This window comes from Tachypleus tridentatus, chromosome 1 (genome assembly GCF_004210375.1).
Source record: "Tachypleus tridentatus isolate NWPU-2018 chromosome 1, ASM421037v1, whole genome shotgun sequence".
NCBI lineage: Eukaryota > Metazoa > Arthropoda > Merostomata > Xiphosura > Limulidae > Tachypleus > Tachypleus tridentatus.
The window spans coordinates 17,449,109-17,468,685 of record NC_134825.1 but is presented as its reverse complement, the minus strand read 5'-3'; the positions used below and the strand labels follow the sequence as shown (position 1 = coordinate 17,468,685).

General features: G+C 33.4%; 1 protein-coding gene across 6 annotated transcripts in view; it reads left to right on the top strand.

The window, feature by feature from the left end:
- Window positions 1–17,533, top strand: part of LOC143244016 (uncharacterized) — a 72,318-nt gene extending 54,785 nt beyond the window's left edge. For 5 of the 6 annotated variants that reach the window (XM_076487972.1, XM_076487962.1, XM_076487996.1 and 2 more), the window contains 5 exons: window positions 666–3,189; window positions 3,472–3,920; window positions 4,967–5,902; window positions 9,003–9,082; window positions 14,851–17,533. In XM_076487972.1, the coding sequence (XP_076344087.1) occupies window positions 666–3,189; window positions 3,472–3,920; window positions 4,967–5,902; window positions 9,003–9,082; window positions 14,851–15,391 (4,530 nt within the window). In that variant the 3' untranslated portion in view covers window positions 15,392–17,533. The remainder of the gene's footprint in view (window positions 1–665; window positions 3,190–3,471; window positions 3,921–4,966; window positions 5,903–9,002; window positions 9,083–14,850) is intronic. The other variant, XM_076487977.1, reaches the window with a different exon arrangement.
- The last annotated feature ends 2,044 nt before the right edge of the window (window positions 17,534–19,577 follow it).

The following is a 19,577-nucleotide window of genomic DNA, read 5'->3' as shown; positions in this document are numbered from 1 at the left end:
TGAGAAAATAATTTAGAGAGGATCTGATTGAGGTGTATAAAATTAAGGGATTTGACAGGACAATGTTTGTCCTGTTTAAAGGTGAAAATTGCAGGATTAGGGAACACACATTTTTGCTAAGGTAGGAATAAGCTTCAGTTAATTGCTTTTCTAACCAGATGGTTGCCTTATATAACTTACTTTCTACTATAATCTAAGCTTACCACAATTAATGTGTGCTTCTGAAATGCACAACTCATTTCCTTTTCTCTTCATGCCATTGGTGACTAGTAGTTTCAGGCTGCGATATGGAAGCCAGCTGAAACTAGCTATGTATAGTAACACTTCATTTTGCAGTATACAGAACTTCCACAGTGCAACCTTAGGTTATAGAAATTTATTTTCAAGTTTTTGTTTTGACATTGAAGCAGAAAGGAACAAGAAACATTATTAAACTTTGTTTTATTGAGCAATATAAATTAGACCTGTAGATTTGTATTAGAAGAAATCTGAATCTGGTTAAACTGCACAAAATAAAGCAAAGGCTTCCAGCTTATACTTAACGTGTGTGTGTGTGTGTGTGTGTGTGATATTCTGTTTCTAATAACATAATGAAAGAAATATTTTTATTTATGAAAGATAATTATGAAACATTTTCACATTATCTTATGGAAATTTTTTTTAAGGTCACATTTGTTGAATACACCCAAACTGCTTCTGAAGGATTATTTGGAGAAGATTCAGCTGCCTCCACATGTCACAGCCTGAAACCACTTGGCAAACCAAGAGAAGAAAACATGTCAAGCACTTCAGAAACATTAAAACAGTCTGGGGTTCCTGTGTCTGAAGTAGAGTTTGAAGAATGCAGCTCTAGAGAAATACAACAGACTGTACAGCTTAGTGAGGCTCAAACACAGACTCCTGTTTATGAAAGTTTTATGACTGATGGTCAAAGTGTCCCTTATTCTGCTACCAGTTGGTTCCCACAAGCAACAGTTATCCCTCACTCTCTTGTTACCACCAGCCAGGATCTACAAACATCAGTTGTCCCTCACACTATTGTAACTAGTGCTCAGTTGCCACCAAATTTTGTTCCCCAGTGTGTTGGTAACACCTTTCAACTTTCACAACCAGCAGCTGTCCCCCAATCTGTTAATAGCAGTCGTCGACTTTCACAACCAGCAGCTGTCCCCCAATCGACTGACAGCACTCGTCGATTTTCGCAACCAGCAGTTATCTCTCAATCTGCTGTAATCAGTCAGAATTTACAATTGGAAACTGTGTGTTACCCGAATGTTTCTACCAGCCAAGTTATGCAGTCTGTACTTGTCCCTCACTGTAGTACTACAAGTCAAATACCACAACTCAATCATTTTAAACAAGATGCTCTTACCACAAGCTATGTTACCAATCATACAACTCAATCTTCAGTTACTCTTCAGTCTGTTATCAGTCAGTGTAAGAGTAAGCTACCTCAGTCTCTAGCTGTACCTAAAGCTGTTACTACAGCTGATAATTTTCAAAATCAGCAGCTAAAACAACCAGTTGTTTCTCAACCTATTTCGACAACCAACCAAAATGGAAGCTATCTGAGACAACCAACAGTTTTACAGGCTGCTTCTAGTCCTAGTGGACCTGGAAGTCCGCTTTCTCAGCAAGAAGCTGCCACTCAGTCAGGTACTTTCTTGGTTGAATCTCCAAAACAACTTGCAGAACCAGTTTCTACTAAGCTATCAACTATTGCTCAACCAAAAATAGTTCCTGATTATACTAGTATAACAAGTCAAGTAACACACCTAGAGACTGTATCAAGTTTAGCTCCTTGTCACTTACCAGATAAACAAATGACATTTCCCATATCTGATATTGAAATGAATCAAATGGATTATTCAGCTACACATACATCTGATCATTTGTCATTAACCTCTGGTACCTCAACACAGCCAGCTGTTACTTTATTCAAATCTACAAAACATCAACAGATAACTATTCCTCAAACTCTTTCAGAGTTACAGGATTTACCTTTACCTGATTTACTATCCACTTCAGGCATTTCCCAGACCACTACTACTAATAAAGTACCTGAAGCAGAATCTTTTTGTGTTGGTCAGACAATCTCCAAATGTTTTGTTTCAGGTGTTGTAACTCTTACTCAATCAGTTGGAGTTCCAGTGATGGCACCTTCTTTCTCAACTGTATATCAAATACCTCCTGATTCACATGATTCTTTATCTACTTCAGATTCTTTGCTAGAAATTGAAAAATTGGAACACTCCACAATTGGGAAAAGTGTTGCTTCACACATTGCACCGAGTAAAGAGAGAGTGCAGCCCTTAACTTCTCATCAAACTGTGCTATGTTCAGACTCCACGTGTGCAACTACAATACTGTCGCAAGTGACTTCATGTGCTGTTGAAACAGTGAGTGCATTATCAGTAGGGACAGTATCCATCAGTTCTAAACTTCCATTAATGTCTTCCAATGCAGATAGTGCAATGCCTCGTAAACAAAATGTTGCAACAAACTTGGAGGACCTTAAGGTGGAGTTACAGAAACTGCACAGTGTAACCAGTGCTTCTGCTGGTTTAACAGCCAATATTGAACAAGGTTTACAAGCTATTTTTGCACAGACTGTTCCAGCACAAACCATCACCACTCCAGCTCATCCTCAGCCCCAGGTATTACCTGGACCCCAGCAAACTTCTATCCCTGCTACATTAATGTCCCAGCCACAGCCTCGCCTTCCTTTGTCTGCTTTTCATGGTCATCACTTTACACAAGTCCAATCCCAAGTTCAATCTCCTACTGTAATTGTTTCTTCAACCGGTACCAGTATTTCTCATGTTCGGGAAATTCCACAGCGGCAGTTCTTATCTCAACCTGTTACTCCCTTTGTAAGCAGTGTATCATTACCATCTGTGCAACTTAATTCATCTTCAACTGTTTCAAGCCAGATCCCATTGCATTCAGCTTTTTCAAATGTGCTAAAAACAGATTCTTCATCCATATTGCCTCCAAAATCAGAGCCACCAGTGACAAGTGTAATTCCTCAACAGTCTAGAATTTCTAATGTGTCCATTATTCCAGAATCTAGCAGTACAGCTGTTGATGTTGGTGTTTTGGCTTTTTCTAACTCATCATCTGTGTCTAATACCAATGAATTTTCAACACTAGTGCAACCTACCAGCCTGCCTTTAAATCTTTTACCAGGTAATGTAGCATTATTACAAGTGATAAGTATTTACTATCAACCCATTTGTAAATCAAATTAGCTATTATTAAAAGATTTGGTCAGTTAGATATCCTTTTTACCACCTGATTAAAAAGTATGCAGTAGATGACCAAGTAAAAGAAAATTGTTTTTATCTGAAGTAACAGTTTGATATTGAAGGTGAAGTTTATTGTATTCAGTATTTTATGGAATGGATTACAGTTCATAAGTAAGCCCAATTCATATTTTGTGTAAATGTTTTTTAACATTGGTCTTTGTAGAGAACCCAGCTTCACAACAAAGTGATGACCAACAACTTACGAAGACAACGAAGCAGCAGACCACCAAACTTTCACGATTCCTGGTGACACCAGTGATGGAAAATCTTTCTGATAAAGATGGTGCTGTTTGTGATAACCAGTTTTCTAAACCAGAAATGATAAAGTTTTCAAATGGTGAAGAATCGGCAGGTAATACTACAGAGAGAGATAAAATACAGGTCCTGGAGTCTAAATTCCAAGGTGATAGCAGCATTATTAGTAACTCTGAACCAGAAACTTGTTATGGTCGTTTCAAAGTAAAGCCAGTAATGTATGATGAATCCTTATCTCTTTCTTTCAATACACCAGTTCAGAGTATTGATGAAAGACCCCATGTTGAAGGGATAAGTTTTAAAACCCTGTCAGTAGGGGTACCCATTCAAGATGGAAGTAGCCAGACTAGCTCAGAGGTGAGTTTTTATCTCTAAAGATATTTTACTTTATCACAATGAACATTCGTTTTTAATCTGAATTAAAATCTCATCAACCAGTTTTGAAACTAGTTTAAAAGGGTTCTTTAATCAACATAATTCTTGAGTCTCTATATTTGGGTCTAAAAGTATTCCAAACTGTATTTTTAAAATAGCTCAAATAACATTATAGCAATATAATTGTATTTGTATGTTTTAATGATGGTGTGTCCAGCTTAATGAAAACAATACCCTGGATAAAGTTTTCAGCCTGCAAGCAAACCACTTTATTGAAAGTAACAATTAGATGAACATTTTTCTCAATTTATTTGCAAAATTTAAAGTGTATATGTGGTAAACTTTTAATAATTATCTTTGAACTATCTTATGTAACAAAACATTAATTGGTGTCCATTGGTTTTACTTCATTAATACTTATTGGATGTTTACCAGTACTTGTTGGTTTCAATCAACAAAATATTAGTGTGGTACCACAAGCAAAAGTTATTTGTTGAGGTATATTACCGTGTTTTTCCGATAATAAGACCTACCCATAAAATAAGACCTAGTGTGATTTTTGGGGATAGTTTTAATATAAACCCTACCCTTAAAATAAGCCGTAGTTAAGAGTGGCAGGAAGAGGAAAGAAATAAAAAAAAAAAAAATTAATTTATTAATTAGTTTAATAGTTAGTTAATTAGTTTGTTTAAGTATTAATCAGTTAGTTTAATAGTTTAATATGTTTATTTTAAATGGTTAGTTTAATAGTTTTACTTTGTAACTTCATTTTTTTTAATATATCAAAATAAGACATCCCCGAAAATAAGCCCTAGTGTCATATTTTGGAGTGAAAATTAATATAAGCCCTGTCTTATTTTCGGAGAAACACGGTATGATGCATTGTTAATATTCTGTATTACAGTATAACATTTTTAAAGTTTACAGTAATTAAGTGCACGATTGTATGTTTGTTTTCAGTTTGTGAGATGTGCATGAAGTTTTTCTGTTTTGATTTTTGATTTTCCTTTCATTAACATTACCATCAGGACCTTGAGAGCAGAGGATATGAAAAACGTCCAGACACAAAATTCCCTTCAATTCATGCTCATTTCTCAGCTGTACATCGTTCCCAGAGTGACCCAGCCCATTCCAGAGATTTTTCCCATCTTGCAGTTCCCCCTAAGTTAACAGAAAAAGCATTAGAAAATTTTAATTTGAAACAAATTGATGTTTTAGAAGGTTCTTCAGAAACTTTGTCCACTGATCCTTATAGAAGATCTACTGCATCAAGTACTGAACAATTAGCTTGTCACTGTTCTGGTTTTGATAACAGCACTGCATGCCCCTTAGGTGGCTATGCCACATTTCCTTCTACTGAACTAGTACACAACTTTAAACACTGTCCCACTGGAGATAATGTCCCTAGAACATTAGAAATGGCTCTTGCCAAGATAATGGGAATCACCAGAAATGACCATCCACAACTTTACAATTTGTCTTCTAATCTATACAGTGAAGGTCTTGAACCTTCATCTCAAAGATTGAAAACCTCTACTCAGCTAATGTCTGCCCCTCTTGCTCATGAGGGGCACCATTTTCAAAATGAATTGGTGCCAATTGCTCCAGTTTCATTAATCTTAAGAGATGCTCAAACCCAAACTGAAAATGTCTCTTGTAGAAGTATTGGTGTAAATGCATCACAAAGGCAGAGAGTCTTAGAATCTACTAATTTGTATAGAACTAAAACTGAAACATCCTTAAATTGTTTGGAATATAGTAGAGTCCCAAATATTAAAAGTTTAGAGCCTGTCAATTATATTCAGTCGTCTTCTTATAACCTTGATAAAAAATTAGAACACAACCTTTGCAGCACGTCAGATCTATCCAAGTCATCAGGAAACCACAACATTAATGGCATGTTTTCTCAAATATGCAAGAAAAACTTGCACCTTGGATGCTGTATGCCATTTGGACAGTTTTTGGTAAGCCTGCAAGGATTTCAAAGAGGGAAAAAAAATTCTTCAGCCTCTTCTCTTCTGTCTTGGCAAATTCTCAATTCTTCAACCTCATTTGCAAATGTATGCTTTATAACTTGCTTGCCATCTTTACATTTCTTTTAGTGCTTATGCAATTGTAATATAAGCAGCAAAATATCTTAGCATCTGATTACTGCTTTTTACCTTTTAAGTGTTTGGGACATAATTATTAAATGTTGTCACTATTTTCATTCAAACATCTGTGTCAAGTTATTTCTGAGTACAATGCTTACAGCTTTTAAATGTATTCCCAAGTTTTCTACTGTTATCTTCAATTGTTTAAAGTATATGTAAAGATCATTACTTTATCACTACTTGTTTATAACAAGTCAATATTTGTAGCTTTTAACTTTTTACACTAATGTGTAGTACTGTGCAAAAGTGTTAGTGGAAAGTTAAAAATTATATTTCAGGTTACTTTCAAAGAACAATGGAAGGTAAATCTTTTGGTGAAACCTAAATTTTATTAATTTTTGTATTTATTACAACAAACATGGTGGAAGTGATTGTTCAGTTAATATTTTGCATGTTCACTCTTTGCTTGAACATACAAAATATTAACAACTGTAGACAGTCTTTTTAGGAACCGTTGCAACACACTTAGCGTCTTTTGGAATTTCACTCCAGATATGTCTGATACTCCCACAAAGTTTCTGTAGAAGTAACTTTTTGATTTAACAGGGTTTTAATCTAGAAAGTTCCAGATCTGCTTAACTGGGTTGAGAATGGAGATTTATGGGGTCATTGCATCATGTAAATAACTCTAACAGCTTCTGTTTTAGTTAAGTAATTTCTGCATAGGTTGGATGAGTTTTTTGGAGTCATAGAATTCTTTATGAACAACAACCAAAACCTTGTATATACTGATGGATCAGTATCTGATGGTACTTGTACTGCTCCATTATTCTATCTATTTTGCAAATTTCTCCTTTTGTCTCAGTAGAAAAACCCACAAATCATCACTCTGCCTCCCCCATGCTCTATGATAGAAGCTATGCATTGAGGTAAGTTTCTTTATTCTGTTGGACATCCAACCCTTGCTTTGAACCAGATATTTCAAACTTGGACTTGTCTGACCATGACACCCTTTTTCAATTATCAGTAGTCCAGTTTATTGTACTTTTCAGCAAATTTTCAGTCTCTGAGAATATTTGAATATCAAAGTATATCTTGATACTGTGGAACTGGACACTTTTCTGTCATTTTGTACATTGTTGTTTATTTTATATGTGAGATCTATGGCAGTTTTGCTTTTGTCCTGAAGGCTGCATAAACTAACATAAGATCAGTATTATTGGGTTTAGGTGTTCTATCTCTTCCTTCCCTATTTTCAAATTTACCTGTTGTGGTCCAATAATTTAGGGTGTACTTAAGTATTTTGGCAGTATTTCAAGTCTTCAATAATTTGTTGGGGAGCCCATCAAGTATCACAAAGCTTTTAATGTACACTCTGAACTGCTGACAATTCTGTTTTTTTGGGCCATGTCATGACAACAAAACTTATATATATATAATGTTAAACACTGTTTTTATCAAGGTTTATTTGTGCAGTGCTATTAAATTGATTTCTTTAGTTTCATATGTTAGCACATTGTTAGCATCTTTCTATATAGTAAAGACACTGTATGGGTTACCATGACAGATTTATCAGACCCTAAATTTGATCAGTATGTTCATTCAAACAGAACCATTATGACATACCCTTGGTACAAGTATATGGAAATTCTAATGAATATTCCCATCCTGGTTCATTCAGTTGTCAACTGGTATTAATGAAGCATTACAAGTGTTATTTACATCCCATAATAGCATGAAGAATTAGCTGTATCAAATGGAAAGAATCAAATGTTTTCTTGTCCTAACACTTTTGCATATTACTGTATGTATCAGTCAGTTCTTGTCTTGCAGCTTTTTGGCTTGTCCAATCTTTTAATAAATACTGACCAGTATTTGTAACTGTTTGCTGCTTTCTTCAATATTTGCAGGTTTTCAATTAGTTTTACCTTAAATTTAAATCAGTACTTTGTTTCTAAGTTCAAATTGTATTCAACATGTTTCAATTGATACTGTTTTCAGTACTTCCAGTTTTAAGTGATTCTCTTCAGTTGATTTCATATTTTGTTTCCAAACTAGTTATTTTCAGCATCCATCAGTCACTCTTTTTGGGTTTTTTTGTGATTCACTTTCCATTATGAATCATTTCTTTTGGTTAATCTTATCTTCAGTCCTTGCAGACTGTTTGTAAAGTGTTTTAATTTAAATCATTACCTACTGCTGTTTAACCCGATCCTGTGTGCAGTGTTTTCAACGTGAACTAATTCTCTAATGTACATTTCCATTTTTAATATCATTTGACTTATTTCCTGTTTGTTCTTTATTTATGTCAGCTGTTTCAATGGATTCTTCTATTTTCTTTGTGCTTGTAACTTTGGAGCTACTGTGCATTTCTTGTTTAATAATATGCTAATTATTGTTTAAATATTTCATTAGTATTATATTTACATTTTATAATACTGTAAACAAGTTTTTAAATAAAAATTCAATATAGTTTCAAAGTATTTTACATTAATTTAAATAATAGTTCTGACTAGTTAATGCAAGAATACAGCTTCATATTTGTTTCCAGTTTTTTGTTTACTATTCATTTCTTATAAAATAGTAAAACTTGACTATGGACAGTTTACTAGGAATAGTCTTTCTGTAACTTTTCAACAGGTATAGCACAATCAAAATTACCTTTATGGTTCAGCTATGCCAGTGTTCTGATCTGTCTTGTCTTCTATTTTGTTTTTCATTACAAACTCATTGTATAGTGTGGACAATTAATATTGCAAAATAAATTTGTAGGTATGTTTAAAATCTTGAAGTTTCTTACAAAAATATATTACTTTCATTACAATATCTATACATTTTTAGGTTTTTTAAAAGTTGATTTATCTCAAAAATAACTGCTTATTGAGAATAAGAAACTTCAAATAGAATGCACCAAAATTAAAAAATAACAGTAGTGAACTTTTTTATACCTTAACATTTCTATTTTGTTTAGCATACATTGGATGATGACGAAAAACAGGATTCTGATTTTGAAGATGACCTCAGTAGTGAATATGCAAGGATTCTAGAAAGGTACGTGTTAAATATTTAGATAATCAAGTTAATTACACATTATATTTTATGTATATATATTGAGCATGATTTATGTGGAGCATATCTTAAAAGATACCCAAGTCATTGCACAAATTTATATTGTGAATAGTGGACACCTTCCATTTTCTTATATGAGTGTAAGAAAGTCTTGCCTTCCGAGTGATGTTTGCCTGTTTATTCAAGAAAGTGAAACAGATTGGCATAGTTTTTTCATACAAAGCCACAAAGTACTGTATCCTGAGAAATTGTGGTAAAAAATTCCCCCAAATTGAATACCATAGAGAAAAGTGAATTTCCTCTCACTTGCTCATTCACTGACTGAGAAAGTACACAATTCAGTATTACATTTCATTATTCAGTAGATGGAAACCATAACTATAGAAGTAATGAAATTCATTACACTGTAACTAGTCAGACATTAGCTTTTGTTAGTGGAATCTTTCATTATTATTTATGTAAACCTCATTGGGTATATTCATACTAGCAATGGTTTTAGCCAGTTTAGTGATTCATGTTGGTCACATCACTACTTTTTTGTCTATTTACTTAACTACCAAGAGTACAGGTATAAATAATTACATTTAAGAATGAAGTTAACAAAAAAGGTGTCATAGAAAAATTGTAGTGTTATGAATGTATGGAAAATTTCAGTCTCAATAAATTGTGCACAAACTGAGTCACTACTGTAAACAGTTTACATAAACTTGGATATTGTTATGACAAGCTACATAACTGAATGACAAATCTGAAGTTCACTGAAGTTTCAGAATAGTTTCAGATGGATACCTTGTGTCTCTTGGATGTAATTATATTTGAACTGTAACATAAACACCAGAGAATATTATTATACAAAGAAAGATAAAACGCTATATCCTTATTACATTTTCTACATGGATGGATATATCCTGCTTTCAAGGAAAAAGTGCAGAATTCATTTAAAAAAAACAACAAAAAAAACTTGATGCTATTATTCCACAGAACTTATTCAAATTCAGGATTGAAATGTATTTTATAGCAAACTTTTAAATATTTAAATGTTAAGTTTATTCATTACATAACATACTTTTGATTTTTGTGAACTTATTAGAGCCATTTGATTTGTGAATTTATTGTTTTTCTGAATCTAATAAAATAAACTTACCCTAGGAAGAAAATATAAATATTTTTGAACAAAATAGTGTTAACTTCACATAGTATTTTCAATATAAGTGTGGATTTTATTTCAGCTACTTGTTTCTCAATCTCGTTGGCCATGAAGTGATGTAACTCTGTACGTCTTAGCTTTGAGAAGCCATATACTAATGCTCTGACCTTCTAATAAGTTTTCTGTTAAAAACAAATCAAATGTATGTGTACAAAGTAAAATGTAACTATTAGTTAATACAGTTGAATTTAACTTTCAATAATTGTTTCCTCTTCCAAGTACATAGAAGTGTGCTCAGCTACTTTAGACCACTTTCATAAGACAAATTACTCTCCTTTATTTCTCTTATTACAATAAAAGCTGTGAATCTCACTTTAGGTATTATCCATTTATTCTTAAACTGACAATTGCACAATCTACCTTCACTTTTTGCACTTCAACTTTGTATCTCCACATTTATAAGACAGAAAAATCTAGAAATGTATATCCTTCTGGTAGAAATAATATTACACATAAGAAAAACTTAAAGCTTAAGGAAGATGTCAACCATATTACAAAGTCCTAGTACAACAGTTTAACTGCATACAAAATGTACATACTGAAACTTTCCATAACTAACTTTTAAAATAAAATGTTTATACTTGTGAAAACTAATAATAAATCACTAAATTACCTTAATTTACTTAAACTGAACAGACTTTGTGTAACACTGCATATAAAATCTTTACAAAATTTGAAATTTCAGAAAATTTCATCAAGCAGTATCCAATCATTTTAAGAGATAAACAATTTTTCAGAAGTGCTACCCACCTCTTTACCCCACAAATTCCTATTAGCCTGTATGCACTGCCATTTAATTTTGTGTGCCAAGCTTGCACGTTTATTGTGCCAGCCTATAATTTAATTACCATTAGAGTACTACCCTCCACCAATAGGATAAAAATGCATCTCCCATGTGCTTTAGTAATTATGAGCATAATTTTCTCTAATCCAGGTACCATTTTTTGTTTGTTGGTTTTGTTCACTCTTATTTTCTGATGAATTTAACCACCACTTTCCATTGGTTATTCTGAAGTGGAACTAATACCTCTACCTTCTTGCTGTGTAACTATTTTTACTCAAATGACTTTCTCCAATTGTTTTAGATGGGTCTTGGGTTTCTTTGCTTCACAAACTGTTGTCTTTATTTTACCCCTCCTAAGATATTTGTGCTCATGCTGATACCTTTATCTCCCAACTTTGGGTTAAATTTGCATCAACCTCAACTTCTCTCCTTTGTTATTCTATGCTTTGGCCTGTGGCCATAATGCAGATCCTTTTCTTGAACTTGCATCTCTAGAATGTCTCCTCACTTGAGGTACCCCCTTTTCCCACTTTGGCTCTTTACATATCTTCTGTTTACTCTCCATCTTACCATCCTGTAGCTCCTTTCTTCTTGTTTCAGAGGCTTTTTATAGTGAGTGACAGTTTAGATCCCAACACTTGTCTACTTTGCCATAATTTTGTTCTCTTCTACTGTTGTCCTTGTTGGCATGGGTTTTTTGTTTTTGGGCTGTTTGGTTCAGATTCCTTCCTATGAGGTGTACATCTCCATCCTTATTATCAACAAGACCTCATTCTTTCTTTTATTCTTTGTGATGAAGAATTAAGGTTTTTTCAATTCTTTGGAACACTATGCTCACCAACACTTTAATTTGGTTTCCTGCCTTAGAAAATTGTGGCTTCCCCAAAAGGTTCCTTATCTACAGGAGTTACATGGTGTTTCTCCTCTGTTCCTACTTACTGCTCCTTCACAACACTTTTTTTTTTTTTTTTTATGTGCTACCTCTCAGATTTGGTCTTGTGAAATTGGAGCTCTACTATTTGTGATCTCCCTTTACAAATCTTTGGGTTATTCCTGTTTTTGTTATCCTCAAGAAGATTGAGGATTGGGACTGTCATAATTTTGACACGTCAACCCCTTTCTCAGCATTCTTTAATTCAAGATGGATGGTTTTCTTACTGAGATGATCTTTCATGGGTTGTAAAGAACCGACATTGTTTTCAGTGCATTTTTTTTTTAACTTTCTGATTTGCTTGGCTTGTCTACAACATTCAGTTTATTTTTGAGCCATTCCCTTTGAGTTAATCAAGACCCTTTGTTTTCAGTTTTGTGTGCATTTGTTTTCATTGTCGATTCTTGATTTCTGTTATTATATGGATAACTAGCTCCTGCTGCCTTCATGCAAGAGATTCTGTGGTGGCAACTTCTCTCTTTTTGGAAGATCTCATTTGGATTAATTAGTAAGATGCTTTAAACCTGTTTTGATGCTTACTCAATATCTAATTCATCTAGATATCTCTTGCATGTAGTACAAGCTTAACTGTCATTTCTGCATCTCCATGACTAGATTGTTGTTTCCAAGACACTTTGGTCTATTGTACTTGCACAGCAGGTTATCTTGCTCTTGGAAACTGACAAACCTCAAATCCCATATTGCTTTTGGACTTGCTAATATGTAACTCTCAGTAGATCCTCAGAGTGGACAATCCCTTGTCATCCCTTTATTTCTTCCACTCCTTTGTTGTGTTTCAAGTGTCTGAGTGATTACACAATTGTATCTTGCTTCAACTGTCAGGATGACACTTGTTCTTGGGACCTTTGCTTTTTTGTAATTTATCTTTTGAACCTGCAACTATCATTTGTTAATTTTACATTCTGGGAATTTTGAACTTGGTGAAAATTTCTCATCTTATATGGTTGGTATCCTTCCCATGAAAGTTATCTTCAGCCTTTTGTTTCATTGGATTTGTTATCCTACTTTGAGTATCCTTTAATCAATGCCTTTAAGTCTTCTCAATCCAGTCTTTTCTCTTGGGTTTCAAATCTGACTTTGCAGCTCTGGTTGTCAATACTCAGTCAGGATTGGTAAAACCTTTTTATGCCCATTCACCTCTTTGCCTTTTTCCCTGTGTTCTCTTATTTACACAACACCACTGGGTTCTTCTTATTGCTTCTCTTTTACTTGCTCTGTCAGTTTTGTTTTTTTCTTGTGCCTTTTGACACCTAGGAGCATTTTCCACTGCTGTAGAGTTTCCTTTTACTTTGGATACAGATACCTATCATTCATCGGGAGTTGTTCAGTCTTTTGCTTCACATGTGTTATTTTTCTGGTCCCTTGGAAAACTGCCAGGCTTTTTATCCAGAGTAGTATATTTTCTGTCTCCTTGTTGCCAACCTTCTACAACTGGATTATTTTCAGTCTCTGGTCTCTTTTCCATTCCTTTCTATTTGGTAATCTTAATTTGCTTTATCTAATTTGCCTTTTGACAGAGCTTTACTTGTCAATTGTAGAGACCACCACTTTGTCTTAGCTGGCCCTTCTCTTTCATTCTTTGTTATGACAGACCTCTTTCAGACTTGACAGTTTGTCTCCCTTACCTAGCTCAATGAGGAACCTCTGCACTTTTCTCAAGGTTCTCACTGCTTTTCTGTTTGGATTTTTACCTCTGTTCCATGTATCATCTGCCCTAAAGTTGTATTTTTTGCTACTTGCTTATGGAAAATATTGTTCAAATATATATGCACTGGATGTCTCATGCTGCTTTATTACAGAAATCAAACTACATTATTTTTAGACTACTACTTCTTTCAAAGCCTTGCACTGCTTGGGATGATGGTTAATTTTCCCCCATCATTCTCCCTTCCATTTATTCTTTACAAAATTGTTCCTCTCCAGTTATCTTTTCTCTGATTTGTGCTGTTTGTGCTCATGCTGTCTCATTTCATGAAAACTGGGTGGTGTTCCGTTAGGCTACTCTCCCTTTGTGAGTGTAATACTCCTAGAGTTTTCTTTTTAGGATGCTATTTTTAGAAAGGAGCTCAAGCTCTGACATCTTTACCAGCTCCTCCATCTGTGTAGGATCCTAGCTTTGTGGTGTAGAGATGAGTAGAATTTTTGAAATTTTTTTTCTTTCCCACATTGTGGAGGATTATAATGTGGCATAATACATGGGTATGAGTGAGAGCTTTGGTCAAGGCATGTGGCTTGCAAGGAAATTATGTAGTAGTGCACCCCAGGTAAAATAACTTTCTGGTGCAGACGGGTGTCTATCAAAAGTAAATTTCAAGTAAAGAGAAATTTAAACTTTACATTATAACTCTAGATACATTTCATCTGATACTATATTTTTGTATATTCCTTCACAGGATGTTGAAATTAAAGATTTGGATATTAGTAGGTTTGCTAAAGGTGTTGTATACACATTAACACTTCAAAACTAAACTAAGTTGAAATATGGTTTTTGTTAAAGCTTTACAGTTATAAAGAAGTGATAGTTTCATCTGAAGATACACCTATCCTGATCTGATGGTACATTTATAGCTCTAACCTAAAGGAAAAGTAACCCTCTAATATTACTTGTGTTGATTAGTCAATGTTAATCCTGTATTAAAGGTATGTAAAAGTACAGTTATTTCATAGTTGTATATTTATAAAACTTTGTTATCAATATGTACATTTTAAGGTACTTTACAAAGTTCTGACATATTTGTCATGAATACAATTTCTGATGCTTGAAATGGTTTTAATTTTGTTCTTACGTTTTGAAACTTTGCTTTTAGACAAAAACAAGAGAGAGAAGAATTGAAGAAACGACATCAACTTGAGTTGGCTGTTTTTAAACGTAATAAAAACAAAGTTCCAAGTGCAGGTGGTTCCCAACATAATGATTGTACTGCTTTAACATCTTGTCTGGAACCAAACCAGCAGAATGGTATACATTATGCTGTTCCATCTACCACTAAAGGCAGTCAGGTAAAACCACACTTTTACAACACTTGTGGATTTTCACCAAAGCCCAAAGAGCTTTGTTGGAGTTCGTCATCAGGATCCTTCCATTCTGCTGGTAGCTCACCAGTAGAACCATACCAACCACATCTCCAGTTTTCCAACAGTAAAAGTGCTCCAGTACCAGTAAAGAAAACCAAGAGTGACTTTAGTTTGTTTGGTTCTGACAGCACACCTTCCTGCTTCAGGCACTCTTTACAAAAAAGTCCATCCTTAGAGTTCTTGCAGTATTCGCATTCTGTGAATGAACCAGATGAAAACCTAAGTTATTCATCATCCATTACCTCATCTGGAAATTTAGGAAGTCTTTCTTGAAACCCTTAATACGTTTGGATTAGTTAATTATATTATAGTTGCAGTAGTATAGAACCAAAGATGACCAAGGGAAATTGAAAGTAGTAGAAACACACTTACACTTATAACACATCTCTGCTGTTTAAATTCATCTTAGCTCATAATTCTACACTAATACATAATTTACATCCTTTGTAGGTAATTACAGTTTATTCTAACCAGTACTTGGAATTGCTGCTACTAAATATAGTTTGTCCTTAGTTTTAATACATGCTTCAATCATCTTGTGTATTAAGACTGTCAGCACTCCTCACTGCTAAAAGTATTGCAAGACTGGTGATATGAGAGAAAATATCTGTGCCTTTTGTTACATTGAAATTAATTTCAAGTGTCATTTTAAATATAGCTTAAACTTGCTGTGGTACTGTATTGCTTGGCTATCATAATAATACATTTAAAGTTTAGTGTTTATTTTGATATGGTTGCAAGTTTTGCAGTATTTTGAAAGTTAAAAGATGATAGAGAAAAGTGCTGTTATATTCTACAAGTGTTACAACGATATTTGGTCAGATGAGAAGGCTAGTTGAAGAGTGAATGAAAATAACTAATTTTTATTCATGAAGGACTAATTGCTGACAGTAATTCCAATAAAATTGACATAACCTCTGGGTCTTTGTAATCTATTTTATTACTATTTTAAAGGGCAGCTTGCTTGTTTTAAAAGAAATAACTGAAGAACTTAGCACAGTTACTTGATTGCTAGCATATTTTAAGGTTTGTGACACTTAAAATAGTGCTACTGAAAAGAAACTATTAAAGCTATTTTTCAGATGTTCATTAAACTTGTAAACAGAAATACTGTTAATAAAGAAGTGTTAATTTTGTTTTTGCAGTAATTACTAATGTCTTGTGTATGAATTTGTTCTTATGTACTATTACTAAGTTTTTATTAAATAATTTTTTGATATTAACTGAACCATATTTACTTTTTTAAATAAGTAGGATGATATTCGGTCAAAGTGCTGAATGTTACATGTATTTTGAAACTTCAATATGTAGATGAAGGTTGTTTCTCTAGGGTTTGAAGCTTTCTTGGTTTATACTAAACTTAATAGCTGGAAAACCAATGGTTTTTTGAATTCAAAGGTCATTTTGCAACAAATGTCATATGGAGGTGATGGTTTACAAGGTAAATTCTTGTTAGTGCATGAGGGAAAGAGTATAACATACCTATATATACATACACACACACTTGATGTAAAGTTCATCAAAGTAATGTGATAATTTTTTATTACTTCTTCGAGAAAAATTCCTTGTTAAGATGGATTTTGGTGTACTAATGGAATTATTTTTAGCACGTATGTGGACGTAGTTCAATGTTGAAATTTTCTTAAAGCAAATGTGAAGAATAAATTTTGTAAAGGGAAATAAAGGATTAGCAGCCTTACATTTCTGTGTTGTCACTGTGAAGCTCACACTTAATGTATCTGTGGTGACGTAAATGTCTAGTACTAGTTATGTAGAAAAATTTGAAAATAAAATTTGGACAAATGGTTAGAACTATCTTTCTTAAATGTTTAGTTTTTTTAGTTGAAAGGTGTATAAACTTTTTTTTGTAATTGTAAATATAAGGAATTATTCCTAGGTAATGTTTGGTGTAATACCTACAGATCTGCTAAGTTTAAAGCCTTTAATGTATAGAGATGAAAACAGGAATATTTGGACACTTAATTTCAGTAAGATTTAGTATTTCGTGTAACTACTTGGTAATTTTTACAGTATTCTGCTGCCAGTAAGTTATCAATAAAAAAAATTCGTGGAATTCCAAGTAATCAATGTTGTAATTTTGTAAAGCTTTTTCAACAATGGTTTATCCATCGCAAAGTGTGAGTTAACTGTGTAGAATCATCAGAACTACTGTATGTTCCAGGAGTGAGTGCTTGTACATACATGTTTGCATTTGTGAAGATCTGTTAATTTAGTCATTGCCACATTTTATCTGTGTACAGGACAGTGTCATAAGTTATTGTTTGGTAAGAAAGATTAAAAACAAAAAAAACTGCAAATGAGTCCAATAATCGGTTGTTTAGTAAATAGTAGAGAACTGTAGTGTAACTACATCACCAAAGTCGGGTTTGCTCAATAAATGTTGGCTTATCCTTATGGCGGTTTGTGTGTTTATTATAAGATCAAAGTATAAACGAGACGCATATTGCTGTATGTAATGTTTCTTTGTATAACTGGTCAATACTTTGTTTAATTTTAGTAACTAACCTTCACAACACATTCAAGAAATATTCACATTAGAATAAAGACGAAATTTGGTATGAAACAAAATCTACTTTAAAGTAATTTACTCCCTGTTTTCCTCCTTAAAAGCAGTTTCACAAAATTGTATAACTAAGTTTGAAATTCGTCACAGCAATAGAAAATTGAATAACCACTCTTGAGATTTTTAAAATCAATAAAGTATGTTTTTGTGACAAAAGAATAGCCCTAGTGAAACTTGGATTAGTTAACTCCAGTAGATGTAGGCTTGTTATAAACCTCTCTAGACTTTTTTTTTTAGTTAATGGCTTTGAGCACGTTTAGAAAAACAATTCGAACTACCAGATTATTTTTAAATACACCGAGTATCCGCTGTAATACTTCCTATCTGAAATTTGAAGGGGAAATACCTTATCTACATGGTAGTACAAATTCGTTTTAGTTAAATTCTATATTTTCGTTAATTATTTAAAAATGGTTTCGCATCATTTTTGACGAGCTTTTATACTAGTATGGATATAAAAGTATACGAGGTTTGTAGCTTTCTCAGAGGTAATAGAAGAGTAATGTCCCATAACGTTTTTGTTTAAATTCTTATTGACACATATTGACTTCTTTTATTTACATACATCACGAGCTTTCTATAATATATATACATAGGAAGTATGCACATATTATATAAACACAGTATACATAATTCGTGTCATATGATTTACTTTCATTTTTACAAAGTCTTCACAAGTTTTTGGAAAGTAGGAGAATATTACATGGTTAGATACAGATTCAGTTCGTACTATATGCTGCGAGAACACTGAACGATGCTGTGAGCCCAAGATATGTTAATTTTTATAAATATTTTTTCTTTTCAGTTGCAAGACGACTCACTAACACAAATTTTACTTGCAGGTAACAACAGAAATTTTTGAACGTACAAATTTTGAAATCACTTGAAAGAAAATGCAAATGGATTAAGTATCATTTGGAACGTTTCAAACAAAATGACCAAATGAACATACAAGGAGTGGGTGAGTGGAATGAGTTAGTACAAATCTTCCTCATATTAACAAATAACTATCTCATGATAGCACTGTTCGATCATTGTTCTTTGTGACGCAACAGTATGTTTCTAAACTCGGTGTCAAATTGTACTTGATCTTTTAAGAATCATTTAAATAGTTTATTAAACGCAGGCCTACGAGCTATCTCCACAAAATATAGACTTACTTAATTATTGACTATGTGAAATAAAAGCAAGTTCGTACGAGCTTCAATATCTTCATTTGACACAAAGAGAACTTAATAATTATGTTTAAACAATTTTGGAGTCCCATCACGCTGATACAGTCCACATCATCACGTCCAGTCATGCTCTTTCTAAAAACTGTGCATCTTTACAACAGCCTTTCAGCATAGTTTTCATTGCAAGAAACTTCGTTTTAAGGCTGTCATGCCTGAAGCTCATATATTATCCGAGGACAAAGGTTTCCCAGGATTTGTTTTATCAGACCAACTGCACAGAAATGCATAGATGAATTGATCGATCAATCTTCTTATCCAAAAAGTATCAGTTTTATTCTCTATCTGGTAAGGGTTGAACTGGTGGTACGACAGCTAGCCTTATATTGCTGAACTTATACCTTGTCATGGTACACGTGAAAGACTTTTGACACTTTTGTTCGTTAATTCTCACTTTCATAAGATGTTGCACTTTGCTTACCGCGGCTAGGGCACAACTGGATGATCCTGGAGCCTCAAGCTGAACCCCACTTCGATATCATTAAGTACACTGAATATACCTGTGTTGAATATGGTAAATCTCCGATCTGAACACATTGTTATGGTTTTTGTGTATGAATATTTTGCATACGAAAGATCTTTTACGTACCTTTTCCAAAAGCGAATCCTTTTTATTTTTTCTGTAATATTACAATACTTATTT